General features: G+C 39.9%; 1 protein-coding gene across 1 annotated transcript; it reads left to right on the top strand.

The window, feature by feature from the left end:
• Positions 1 to 478: 478 nt before the first annotated feature.
• lrrc58b (leucine rich repeat containing 58b) lies at positions 479 to 8,932 on the top strand. Its single transcript, XM_029459719.1, has 4 exons — positions 479 to 1,224; positions 4,955 to 5,083; positions 5,252 to 5,529; positions 7,088 to 8,932. Exons 1-4 carry the CDS (start codon positions 767 to 769, stop codon positions 7,279 to 7,281), a joined length of 1,059 nt encoding a protein of 352 aa, XP_029315579.1. The 5' UTR covers positions 479 to 766; the 3' UTR covers positions 7,282 to 8,932.
• The last annotated feature ends 4,959 nt before the right edge of the window (positions 8,933 to 13,891 follow it).

Raw genomic sequence — 13,891 nt, 5'->3', positions numbered from 1 at the left:
CTTTACTAGTATAACTACAGAAGTCAGGAAATTTATCTGTAGATAACATACTCTATAATTCGCCCTATTTCTCCTCACTAGAGTCCTGCTAACATGAACAGAATAGCCCTGCGAGAGTCGTGAGGATAGATCTGAATACAGTGGGAGTAGCCTAGTAATCCTGTACCTTTTTTCTCATTCTATGCTCATCTAAATCAGCAGAGTATTGCATAATGTAACAGAAGAGGAGTGTTGCATAATGGCAGACCACACTGGGCAGTTGGCATGATGGATCATCGGCCTGCATTCTTCCGTTGTTGTCAGACTAAAAAAAAGTGCAATTACACGCAAGAACGTGGTATTTTACAATAAACTGTGCAATAAACCTCTTACAAATCCCTTAATTAGTACCTTTCTAATATGACAGATTGGGACACTGACCAATCAACTGGTACGTGGGCGGGGTTTGTCTAAAGAATTAGCCAATCTCCAAACATAGACGTAAATATTCCCATCAAAGAACGGCTGCATTGTAGGAGAGCGACACTACATTCAATGTTGCAACATGTAGCTACAGTAGCTTGTCCTCAGTACTAAATTAGTGACCCAGATTTCCACTAGAGATGTGGTTAAATGTTACGAGCGGTTGTATAGAAATCTTCCCATTCTCCATGTCAAAAACAGACACGTCCTGGAGCTAACTCGCGGTTTACGAGGGCGTTCAGCATACAGCAAAACTTCTGCAAGGACTTTGTTCAGAGTTTAAATTTACGCTTAAATTGTCAAAATGGAGATTCGCGAAGGGGCAGCGGCAGTAGGCGACAACGTGCTTGACTTCTCCCGTTTGAGTCTGAACACTTTTGGCGTCGACAGTATCAGCGACGAGAGGAAAAGGGACACCAAACAGCTATACCTAAACTACAACCGGTTAGCCTCGCTGCCCTCGTCAGTCAGCCTTTTCTGCAATCTCGAGTTTCTGGACATTAGCAACAACGGACTGTCGGCCATCTGTGAGGGAATTACGCGACTGCCCAGGCTGAAAACACTGATAGGCAAGAACAACCGTCTGGACGAGTCTTCGCTGCCCAAAGAGTTCGGCTCTCTGCAGCTGGAGGTGTTGAACTTTAGTGGGAACAGATTTGAGGAGATCCCACTTCAGTGTATGAAACTGCTGCGTCTGCAGTCGCTTTCCTTCGGCGGAAACAGACTGAAAAGTATACCTGCAGAGATAGAAAATCTAACTAGGTAAGTCATGTAGGGTAATGCCAGCGGCGATAACGTTAATGGTTAGCTAACTTGGCACACTTGTTAGAAGTAACGTTAGCAAGGCATGGCACGCAGCAAGGGGCCACTGTGAAAATAATGTACGCATACAGCCGCTTTGTAGCTAACATTAGTTGGTCGACGATATTCTATGACGGTAAAATAACTTCCAAGTCTATTCTTTGTTTAGTATTAGGACACCTCGGAGTATATTATGGAGTTTATAGCAATGTAAATGACCGTTTTCAGGTGTGTTGTTGTCGGTTCAACCGGTGCATCGTTTCATGTACCTGGTACATGGCGTGGAACCCTGTGCTGTTGCTATGGTTACCTGTTTTATTATATGACTTGCCGGTACAATGGTTGTAAAACTGTTGACGGGAACTTTTACCTGGCAACTACCAGAAAATAATATTAAATTAGAGTTGAAACAATTGGTCGATTAATAGATAAGTCAACTGACAGAAAATACATCTAAGTATTCATCTGTTGTAGTCATTTTTCAAGCAAAGGAATGTCCTGCTTTACTTTTGTCTTATGTGACAATACACGTGTACAGCTGAATCAATCGATAAAGCAATTCAACAACAAAGTTAATCGTCAACTACTTTGATACAATAAGCAATTTGAAGACTTCCCCTTTTGGCTTAAAGACATTCTGATTGATATGTTTGGTTGAAGAAGGAGGAGTTTTCATTTCATCTCTCTATTTATTTCAACAACATAGTGTCTTCCTCAGGGGCCAAACAAGAATGCTGGTTTGCAAACCACTTTGTATATATTTTCTAAACATTTTCAAACATAACAATGCATTCTATGGGCTAATCACATCATTGGTAATATTCAAGTCATTATCTATATCACCTGCACTGCTGTGTTTCTGCTTTACATTGGCATATTTAACAGATAATTATTGCAACGTTACATCAACTGCAATGTAGTTGAAGTAGTAATAAATCAATGGCATAATGACGGAGAAAATGCCTATTCGGAGCATATACTCAGATGCTATCTCTCCAACCATCTCAGCCTGTAGCCAGACATTAGTCCCTAAGTTTGGTAAATTGCAAAAGTTCACCCTGACATTTAACATTTTTGGTGCTTCCTGCATTTGCCAGAGTCTTATATGTCTGCCGCATATGCTTTATATGGAAAGTTTTGAATCTTTTAATTAGTTATGTATTATAGAGAGTACTGTAAACCCACTTTAGTCACACTTAACCAGCTGTTTTTGGCATTATTCAGAGAAGTTGACAATTGAAAATATGTGTATCCATTACACACACTCAGGCTGAAAATGCAATTTAAATACAGTCAGTTTTGATTTCTTTTATGGGTTTAAGGGTATTTACCCCTCCCCTTTTGTGTTGTGATCATTTCCAGTCACTTTATCTTGTAAACATCATGATTCATAGTGTTTGCTGGGTAATTATTCACTTAAGCTGTTCCAGTAACTACCCTGGACTAGTTTTTATGACCGGAAAGAAGTAGTGACATGGAATATTTTTTAAACATTTGTTGTTGTATATAAATGTATTCAAAGTGAAGAAAATAAGAGCATGCTGCTATAATTATAATTATGTATAATAATACATGTGGCCACATAGGACAGAAACATAGTAGCCTTTCAGTACAACTAACAATTCTGTAAAGAAATTGCAAATTTTGGAGAAGAATATAACTCGTGATAAAACGGACAAGAAATTAAATGGGCACTAATTTCAAAGCTAGTTTGCGCAGCAGTCAGTGTAAAGCTTTCAGAAGATCTATGGTTGATGTTTTCAGCTAGAGTGGAAGACATTCACTGAAAAGGAGGCTGGTCATGAGATCATTTCTATCTTATCATTTTTCAAACGGTAACGGCAGCATGTCAAAGTGACCCATTGTCCGGCCAAAGATCAAACATCCAAGCTTCTTTCACTTTATCACACAAACAAACACGCACATTCAGGCACATTCTGTAAGATGTAAATGTATAATCACATTTAGTCAGCCTTTAAATGGCTCAAATTTTCGATTTTAAAGGATTTTCCTGTTGAATTTCCTATAGTTTTATTAGTTCTAAAGTGAGCCCAAATGTTGATAATGTTTCTCTCACATTGTTGTTCCAGGGATGCCTCAAATTACTTTATTTACTTTAAATACTCAAGTAGCTTAAAACATTGTGTATTTGGAGTCACATGTTGACTTGTTTACTGCACGCACAGTTGATGTGTAATGATAATCTCCAAGCTCTATTTTGTAAGTGCAACCTGAGTCTAATTGGCCTTTTCCACAGGGTCACAGTAGGAAATCACATGTGTGAATTATGAAATTATTGATGGCTAAATTCCATTTAGCTGCTCCAGTTTCAGGGTCCTGGTATTGAGCATGCTGGCTCACTGCTACACTGTCATGAATTTCCTGGGACACTTGAATGTAAAGACCCATCGTAAACGTTACTAGGAACACCTGTGCCTTTTCTACTTTTCCATTTTGTCAATTCAAAAAGTCTGGTGGTAAAATTGGTCTATTTGCATGTCATTTTGATAAATCTTTAGAGATTGTTTTCACTTAATTTGAAACACAAAACACGAACACGTATAGTCCAAGCATGGGTGAATACTATATAACTGTATAACATCTACATGATATAACATGTCTTGATGCGTTTAGAGAATAAACCTTGACCCAGTGCATCCTGGGACGGCATGGCCCAGAAAAAAGGGCTTCAATTTAGCTTACTTGAGTAAATGTTGAGCTTTTTATACTTTCCCTGGTACACACCATAGCTAACCAGTCTCAATCTCTGGTGGCTGATTTGGGTCACTGTGTCATTGAGGGCATTAAGCAGACCCTGAATGTCTCAGTTCCCTTCACAGAGGGGGCTTGCTCAGTGCTCAGCCACCAAGGACAGTATAATGGCTTCCTGTCTCGTAGTCGCTGTGTCATCAGTTCCAGCAGGCAGATGGCCTGACGGCTTACTTTCGCTGACCAGCCATCCATTTCTCTCTCTCCCGGTCTCTCTGTTTCACTCCCAATTACCCCCCTCTGTACTCCATACCCCCATTAACCTACCAGGGTCCTTTGTTGTCTTAATACAACACACATGTACATTTCAATTTTTATTGTCTGCTAAACAGAGGTTTTCTGGTCATCACATATGTAAATAAGTTTGTCTTTGTTAAGAAATGTACTCCATATATTATCTTTTCATCCTGTGAGTGGATGATGGATAAATGTGTGTACTGTACAAAAATGTCCTGATGATCAGACATCATTTTAGACTTCTTGTTGTATCTGTTCACTTCCCGTCTTTTGTCTTCCTTTTTTTGTTTTTTAATAGCGTGCCCCACAAATATATTTAGAGACACAGAAACACAAGCGCATGCAACCAAACTCTCTGGCATGAACCCACGCATCTTTGACTCCCTCTTGTGGTATGAATTAGTTTTAGCTTGATCAGAGAATTTTCTTTTTACAATATCTTTTACCTCATGTATAAACATGGCTACCTGGACTTTGCACTGCAACACATTTTATTGAAAATGTTGAAGCTGAACCTCTTAAAACTATGCATTGGTAAAGTCAGTAGAACTAAATAAATTAAACAAAATAGATGTGGGACCCCTGGCCTTCATGCTCAAGAAATTGGCAAAGATACTTGAGTTACCGGTACTTGAGTACTAGCAAATTCAAAATCAACTCTTTTTCTTCCTTTTATGTCTGTTAGTCTGGAGCTGTTGTATCTGGGTGGAAACTTCATCACAGCCATTCCTCCAGAAGTGGCTAACCTGCCCTACCTCAGCTACCTGGTCCTATGTGACAACCGCATCCAAAGTGTCCCTCCACAGCTCACCAGGTAACTGCACACACACCACCAGTATCTTACCAGTTTAACCTGCAGTAAATCATTTACAGATTATATAAAAGCCAGCTGTGAATGTTTATTTCTCTGCATATATCTGATAATTTCACATTCCTGTAGTCGTGACTTGTAGGTGAAAAATATTCCTCTGTGTCACTCCAGGCTCCACTCGCTGCGATCTTTAAGTCTCCACAACAACTTGCTCACTTACCTGCCGAGGGAGATCCTCTGCCTGGTGCGCCTGCAAGAGCTCAGTCTCCGTGGCAACCCACTGGTGGTGCGCTTTGTCAAGGAGATGACCTACGACCCCCCATCACTGCTAGAGTTGGCAGCACGCACCACCAAGAGCCGAAATGTTCCCTACTCCCCCTGCGACCTTCCCTCAAATCTGCTTCGCTACCTAGATCTGGCCTGCAAGTGCCCCAACCCCAAGTGTGTCGGTAAGACACTTTTTTCACAGTATATGAAAGAAAATGAGTGATGTTGAGATTTCTTTCTATGAAATGTTGGGATTAATCCTTTTTTTCAAATGCAGCTCTACCTTTTTTGGCTAGTGAATGTGACCCCATAAAAAGAAGAATCGTCCACTTGTGACCTCGTCACCGGTTGAAATACAAAAAAACCTTTAGAGACCTGAAGACGTAAACAATATCCAGTAGAGAAAAAGGCAAAGATTTGAGGAAAATCTGAAAAAGAAGCATTACTTTGTGTAGTATAATACGTTTGTTTTTGTCTTAATTGAGAACCACTTTGATAACATATAATTTTTCCCTTTACTGTTTCCTGCCTGGTTGTAGGGTCGGGCGATATTGAAATTCCCCGATATTGCTTTAAGAAAAACAACGATATATGATATTATCATCCTAAAACAAAGCTGAAAAACATATGACATATTGTCAAGTTACGGTGGTTTTTCATAAAATGTCTGCCCAAACTTGAAAGGCTCAGAAGAAGACAGGACGCCCGGACAGCTCAACTCATATTTTGTATTTATTTCTCAGTTCATGTGAGTTTCATCAGGTTGAAAACCTTCAAACAGAAAACAAAAGATGTATTAGACGTATGACATATGTTAAATACTGCCTGATTGAACAAATGTTTGTGCTGGAAAATATTAGTTATTAGTTATATTTTATCTTCAATAAATCAAAATGAATCATTAATGTTACTAAACCTTATTTAAGCACACATCCTTATGATAAATGGATAAACATTAGAAGCACCTGTATATCTAAGAAATTATACATTTTGCCTCTAGTAAATAATTAAATGTACTTATATCCCCTCACAATTACTCCAAACAGGCTTTTACAGCATAAGTTAACCGAACATAATGTAGGCTATATTTCGAGAAACGCACATACAAACAACGGGGCAGCGCCGTTACAAGAAATTGTATAAATCAAAGCGCTCCGCCGTAGTTATTAAACATATCCGCCAAACAAACAAATACATTTAACCAACTGAAACATACCAACGGCGTCTCTGCAGCCTTCTCTACATTGATGCCACTCGATGCGTCTATGGAATGAAGGAAAAAAGGCCGGAAATGATGAACCGGAAGCGTGCATGAATAATAATTAATAACGCAAGTCAAACAACGCAATTTGTGACTGCTTACCATTCTGACACGTTCCAAAATAGTACTGAAAAGCAAATAAATTTGAGTAAATGTTACTTTTAAACTTTAATAAACAGAATAAACAAATGAATTTAATATTTTAAACTCTGTCTTAACAAATACATATCTATGGGTGATTACGTACAGTGTAAGACGAATGCTAGCATGTTGTTGTTACATGCATATACAAAAAATGATATTTTCGTTAACCAAGCTGACCTGGTTGTACAGTTTTGCCATCATCTGAGTTCATGTCGATGATGTAATGTATGAATATTGTTGTGCTATGTTGATGTGTACATACATCTGAACAGAATAATACGAGCAACTGATCTGCCACTTGAACCTGGCTTTGTTTTTCCTGTTACTTTCTCCAGGCGTCTACTTTGATTCATGCGTGCGACAGATCAAATTTGTGGACTTCTGTGGGAAGTACCGGCTGCCCCTCATGCACTACCTGTGCTCCCCAGAATGCACTTCTCCCTGCAGCTCCAACCCCCAGAGCGACGCGGAGTCGGAGGACGAGAGCAGCGTGCCCGCTTACCGCCTGCAGAGGGTGCTTCTGGGATAGTACGACATGGAGGAGCCTCTGACCCTCTGGACAAGCTCAGCCTTGTCAGTCTTGTCACTGTGTTCAACATGTATACAGAGATGAACTTGGCTGTCAGACTTTACTACACATCCACTCACATACACAAAAAATAGTTGCCTATGTTGGCCGTATGTAGACAGACTTCCTCATGGGGTCCATAAAACACGTTGACTTCATTCTATGGAACTTTTTTAGAAAGGAGTCCGTTCTCACCACACATCACTCGACACAACACGAGTAAAGGAAACCTCATATTTCCCATGTAGCCATGCAAATCCTATCAAAGTGCTGGTCTCATGGTCCAGCATAGGAGGGCAGTAAAACTCAGCGAGTGAAGGAGTGGCAGGGTTCTTTTCCTTTTCAGGGCAGCATACTTTATCTTTCATATGACACTTGGTGCTTTGCAGTAGCAACAGCACATAATTCTGCATTTTCTGAAAGTTTGGATATGAACAATGTGTTTTTTGTCCAGCTACTGGTGACACACAGCCAGCTTTCATTTAAATGTCTCTTATCGGGTGAGCATCAAAGCTGCTATGCCAACTAGGAAAAAAAGTATTTTACACGACCGTATTCTAAATTGACTGAATACGATGTGTGAGATGGTTTTATTTACACTGTGTGTGGTCCTGCTGGGCAACGGTTCCGTGTGGTTAAGCTGTACCACACAAAATCAAGGTTTAAAAGATTTAAAAGATCAAGGTGTATCTGTTTTTGTCAGCACCATGGTCATTGCACACCAGCCTTGATACATTTTTGCCATGATGGCAAAATTCAAAAGATTCATCCAGAATATGTGTTATGCGAGTATGTGGAAGAAAGCTTGTCCAGGCTTACTCACAGGAAGTGGATGTGGGGTGGACCAGGGAAAACCATTCACTGTTAGCACAGAAACAATAGCCATTGAGCGAAACACAGTGGCAGCCTTTATGTTTATGTTCAGGGCTGTCAGTTTTCTCTGGACATAACAATATAGATGTGTGTGTGAATGGAGCCCGCAGTTAGATTTATTTTCTGGTTTGAGTCTTTTTGAGACCGAAACCTTTAATTTCTAGCAGGAAATGGCTGTTTCTGTTCCTGGTTACATCTCTGCTCCGCCTTCCTACTCGTGTGGAAAGCTGGGAGATTGTATTGGCTGAGTGAGGAGGGAAAACTCTCCCTGGCTTCACATTAGACCTTAATGTTTAGGATTTTAAAAAAAGAACGCTCCTCTATGTTACAGTAACACCTATACTAGAGCATTTAAGTGCCTCACTAATGGTGACTTCTAACACGGTAAAACAGAGTATGAAGAAATGTGATATATGCACCCTGAAATGTGACAAGATTAACATTATGAATTATAAATTCTTCTTTTTTTTTTAGTGATTTCTGTACTCCTTATCTTAACAACAGTAAAGAGAAAAAAGAACTGTTTCATAACCAAAGGAATTGTTTTTTTTATAGAAATCTTTTTTCAAATGTTAAATAAACAACATATTTAAATAAATGACCTGCAGAATAGATGGCACTTGAACAGAAAATATATTGAGATATAATAATTGTATTTACTTGTACCCAATTCAGATCATGTAAGTAGACTGTACAGTATATAATCACAATAATAAAGACTGATTGTAATATCTTTAAATGTGTTTGTATTGTGACATTTTCTGATTTGATTAAAGCCTGTGAGTCTGTTTTTAGGAGAATGTAAAAAACATTATTTTTACTGTTTCCATCGTATTACACGTTTTTAATGCCCGTTGCTAAAAGGCAAGATATTTATACACGGCATGTGTTTTTTGTGCACAGAAGATGCACAACACTTATTGGAGAGTTTGAAGTGTGCATGTTTGCATGAACCAATCCGACCATTTTGTACTTTGAATGTGTCCAGGTTTCATTTGCATATGAAGGTGAGTTAATTCTGGAGGCTGAATGCTGAGAAACCTTTTCTGTAACCCAGACCCAAGAGATGCCAGCGTGAGTGCATTCTGCACAATCTGCTAATCCTTTAACATGACCTGCCAAGAGGCACTAACTACTTTGTCTCCTCGCCTCTCGTCTCTTTTCACAATTTCTGTTTCTATCTCGGCGTTTAATTCAATTTCTATTCACCTCACGGTTTCTTTCAGCCTTGCCTGGCAAGAACCATGCTTTGAGTTTCACATATTTTGTTTGTTTTGAATAGTCTTTGATCAAAGTCACAGCTGGGTTCCAGTGTTTTTGCAGTGTTTCTTTTGCCTTCTTTTTTTTAACTATCTTTCAAACATGTGCACATAGGACCCGTCTACCAACAGCAGGCACCTAGGAAACTCTCTAGCTAGACTCTAGCACAGTGTGTGGAGGTTACATTACAGGCGTGTGTGCACAATCGCTTACACTCTGCATGCTTTGTATTATTTGGCAGGAGTGTGCCATCACAAATGCAACCTGAGATGCAACCATGATGAACTGGAAGCAATGAGTTGTGACTGGCTAATGAGTTCTCACAGAAGGAAGATGCTGCCTCTGTTCTAGCCATCTGCAGCTCTGCAAAGACTATGTTTCTCTGTGTGGTCACATTTCTCATACGTCACGTTGTATTTGAGGATTAATTCCATCTGAATTATGTTTTTGGTTGCTGATATTTCATGGGTGCACCTGGCTCTTGACAATCACCGTGAACAATATATTCGGCATTGCAGGTGATCAGCAGATCAAACGGCAAAGTTCTTTGACATACGGGGGTGTTTGATACTCTAAGCCTCTTATCGCCCTCAGTCAGATGCGTACCAGCTCATATCAGCTCACAGTATAGCCAGTATGCATTAACAAGCATGCCAGACCTTGCACATGACGAGTTTCAAATGTACACTGTGCTGAGCCTTTACATACAACGGCCCCACACTGCAGACGCCCCTCACACAATCAGACGTTGTCTTCAGAGTTACACTGCTAATCCTACTAGCAGAAAGTCTGGTTGGAGCCTAAAGCAACAAGGAGGCGGTGGGTGGAGGCAATACAAGAAGAAGGTGTGCCAATAATCAACCACTAAATAAATTGTAATAACATCACAATATAAGAAAATAGTTCTCCAGCTGTGCAATTATCTTTGGACATTTGTACATAGTGATCGTTCAGAGGCAGAGAACATCTAGGGGGGGAATAAGAAGGGAGTGTCCAGCTGGAATTGAAGCTGAGATGTTGCAGTTTATACGTATGGACCAGGGTGTAAAGGTTTTTTTTTACTGATAATATCATACTTATACGAAAGGAAGAAAAATAACTCACGGTCAAGTTTTCCTTGAGCTTTCAACGCTAATTCTTTCAGATTTTCCTGTCATTTTAAATGCGTCTCGTTGCTAAACTGTAGGATATTGTTGAAAGTTCTGGAAAAAGCCAGTAAGACGGCTATGAGTTGAGATTTTTATTGTTTCCATTGTTAAACTTTTGACAAACTGAAGAATTGTAAAGATTCACCGTCACATTATTAGTAGTTATTGTTAAAACAACCTAAATTGAAATACTTAAAAGCTACTTTAATCCATATTTGTTCATTTATAATAACATATAATCAAACTAGCTAATGAACATTGTGGACCATTTAGCAGAGCCAGATATTTCCCTCAGATATTGATGGAGATCATAACAGAGCTAAAAGACTCAATTGTAGACACACACGCATGAATACTGATGTTGCTCTGTGACTGTCGGATGTTTAAATAGGCAACTTTTTTACTAACAACTTGGCCATATTCATAATAGAAATATTATGCAGGTTTAAGTAAATTATTATTGCTCGTAATAATTTCTGGTATAATATGCTAAACTGCATATGAGCTTTCAACTCATTCCCAGGGTTTATCATTATCTGGTAGTTACTGCATCATCAGTCGCTATGCTGCTTTTTCACCACTTAAACTCTAAAATCAATTTTGAAAGTAGAGTGAGAAGACGCTTCCCTCCTACACTTATTGTAATCGCTGCCTTCAGGAGAAACACCATGACTGGAGTCTGCAAGGGAGCTTTGATCCAGTTAATCCAGGTCCATAGCAACCCAGCAGGAGGAGCCGCAGCCTTCCAGAGAGGGATTTGTCTTCGGATATGTTAGTGGGCAAACCTGGGCATGTCCCAGGGGAGCGTCCAGGCTCATGGCAAGGACAGTGTAGGGCTGGAGGGGGTTGGAGATGCTTCACACACACACCGAACAATGCATTTACACCCACACGATTTTCAAACACTACAAAACGGTGGGGCTGACTGGCACTGTGGCCAGGCGTTGAATCACAGCTGCAGATGCTTCCACGTTAGGAAACGGTGCTGCTGCCTGTCAGGAGTGGCTCAACAGGAAATGGTGTGTCACCGGTTTCCAACTTTGCTTGTTATTTATTGTGGTTGGTGGACTTCCAACTGATACATGTGCACACCATGGTAGTCCAGAAAAAGCTGGCGGCTGTTTGTGACACCTATATTTGTTAATAAAACATCTTAATGTTAGAATTGATCCCCGGTAACCTCAGTAGAACGACTTGTGTCCTGTTTCCTCTAGTCCGCCTCGACTGCCAGCTTCTCCTCTTTGACTCCTGCTTTTTGAGTAACAGATGAAATATTTAAGAACCTGGTAATCTGAGCATCGGCGCAGTCCACCTGCTGCATGTGCAGTCTATCTTGAACCTGATCCTGAGGGAAACCTGAGAGTGATTGCCACACTTTGAGTGTAACAGAGCTGGCAACAGTGTTTCAGTCCATCAATGGGGGTGCTGACGCAACGTCATTTGATCAGAACGCAGAAGTTTAAAATGTTGAGTTGAGAGGCTGCTGTCTTATTTCCTTCTGGAGTTCACTATTTCAGTGCCACAGACTTTTGCATATTTAATATGCTGACTGATTAGTTGGTTTTTTTTGTTCTTCTTTTGGGTGGTTTTTGATGTAACTGTAGAAGTCACAGTCCATATTAACAGAGGACCCCACCAGGTACCAGCACTTTCACCAACCTGAATAAAGAGATTATATTTGATTGCTCTAATGCATGTTTCTAGCTCTTTACTGATTTTTAAATTGAAAAGTATTTTCTAATTTTTATACAGTAAAATCCTGCATAATTTGGTAGCTTAAGCTTAAATGCTGTTCTATGATTTAAACATTCAAAACACATTTTAGAGAACAGGAAACTCATACGATTGTCAGACGTATTTGTCCTCCAGCAAGGCAAAGAGCATCAAGATCAATTGTATTGTCAAACTTCTTATGGTTGGATAAAATGTGGACCTCCTTTTTGAAAATTGGATTTATAATATTTCAGGCCCAATGAATTACATTTTCTCAAAACTGAACATTTAGAGACAGGAAACGTTAGCACAGTATGAATTGAAGTGCAACCAGGAGAAAGAACACTGTGTGTGTGTGTGTGTGTGTGTGTGTGTGTGTGTGTGTGTGTGTGTGTGTGTGTGCGCGTGTGTGTGTGTGTGTGTGTGTGTGTGTGTGTGTGTGTGTGTGTGTGTGACTGAATGATGGCGTTATGACTTGATGAATGAATATCTGCATATTCTCCTCTTCTTTAATAATCTGTATGTGTGTCTCTGTTCTGCAGCTACAGCTGTCAGTGGTGGTGACACTCCCTCATCAGGAATGACCCTGTGTGTAGGCTCACCCTATAAATCTCTGTGACGTCTTAATAATACCTTTATGCGTCTTGCAGCTTGTGGAACAAATGAAAAAATATTTCTGCTGGATCACTGCTCTCGGACGGGAACTCTTCGGGAACTCTTCCAGCCGACAAGCTAGTTTGCCAATCTCTCTGTCATCCCTAATGCAGGCCTGCTTTTGGAAAACAAAATAGAAATTGTGTTTCTTTTTCCATTAAAACAAGTATTGTTATTCAGTGTATTTGTTTGCACTGTGGATACAGAGTGTGCCGCCCTGTCCCCTCGGGGACATGCTGCACCCACACTGTCACAATCCTCCTGCACCACATGGGTCACATCATACTCTGAAACCTATTTGGTGGGCAGTTTGAGCTGGAAAGCTTGAGAGAGATAGAGTGAGATTTGTATTTTTTATCTTATTTTTATCTTATCTTTACCTATCTGCATATATATATATGTATATCTGTTTACATTTGCATTCTTAAGATGTGTGCACTATATTTCTGTGCTTGCTATTGTTGGACGTGTGTGTATGTATATACCTCTATATTTTTTATTTAAGCAAGATCACAATTTTCCTATGTTTTTAAGTTCAACTTGACCTGTTTATGACCTGTTCACACATGTCTTTAGTCTAGTAGATCTGTACCTATTGCACGTAGCCTACATTTTTGTCCGTTTGTTTCCCATGCCAATTGAGAAACACGTTAATTCTGCTTATGAAGTTTTGTAAAATGCACAACAGTATATTGTAAATGCTTTGTCGTTATGGTCATGCCATATAGCAATCTGAATTAGAATTTTGAGAGAGAGAGCGAGAGAGAGAGAGAGAGAGAGAGAGAGAGAGAGAGAGAGTACGCGCGCACACACCTCCCTCCCTCAAAGCTCAAATGACAACTCCGGCAGTCGGGTGAACTTTTCCTGAGTGACAGGATCTTCTCGTGCCGTGCCATTTGACCAACATATTAGGCCGTGGGATT

The sequence above is a fragment of the Cottoperca gobio genome, chromosome 21 (genome assembly GCF_900634415.1).
Source record: "Cottoperca gobio chromosome 21, fCotGob3.1, whole genome shotgun sequence".
Taxonomy (NCBI): domain Eukaryota; kingdom Metazoa; phylum Chordata; class Actinopteri; order Perciformes; family Bovichtidae; genus Cottoperca; species Cottoperca gobio.
The sequence above is the reverse complement of the archived record's forward strand: the minus strand, read 5'-3'. Positions and strand labels throughout refer to the sequence as shown.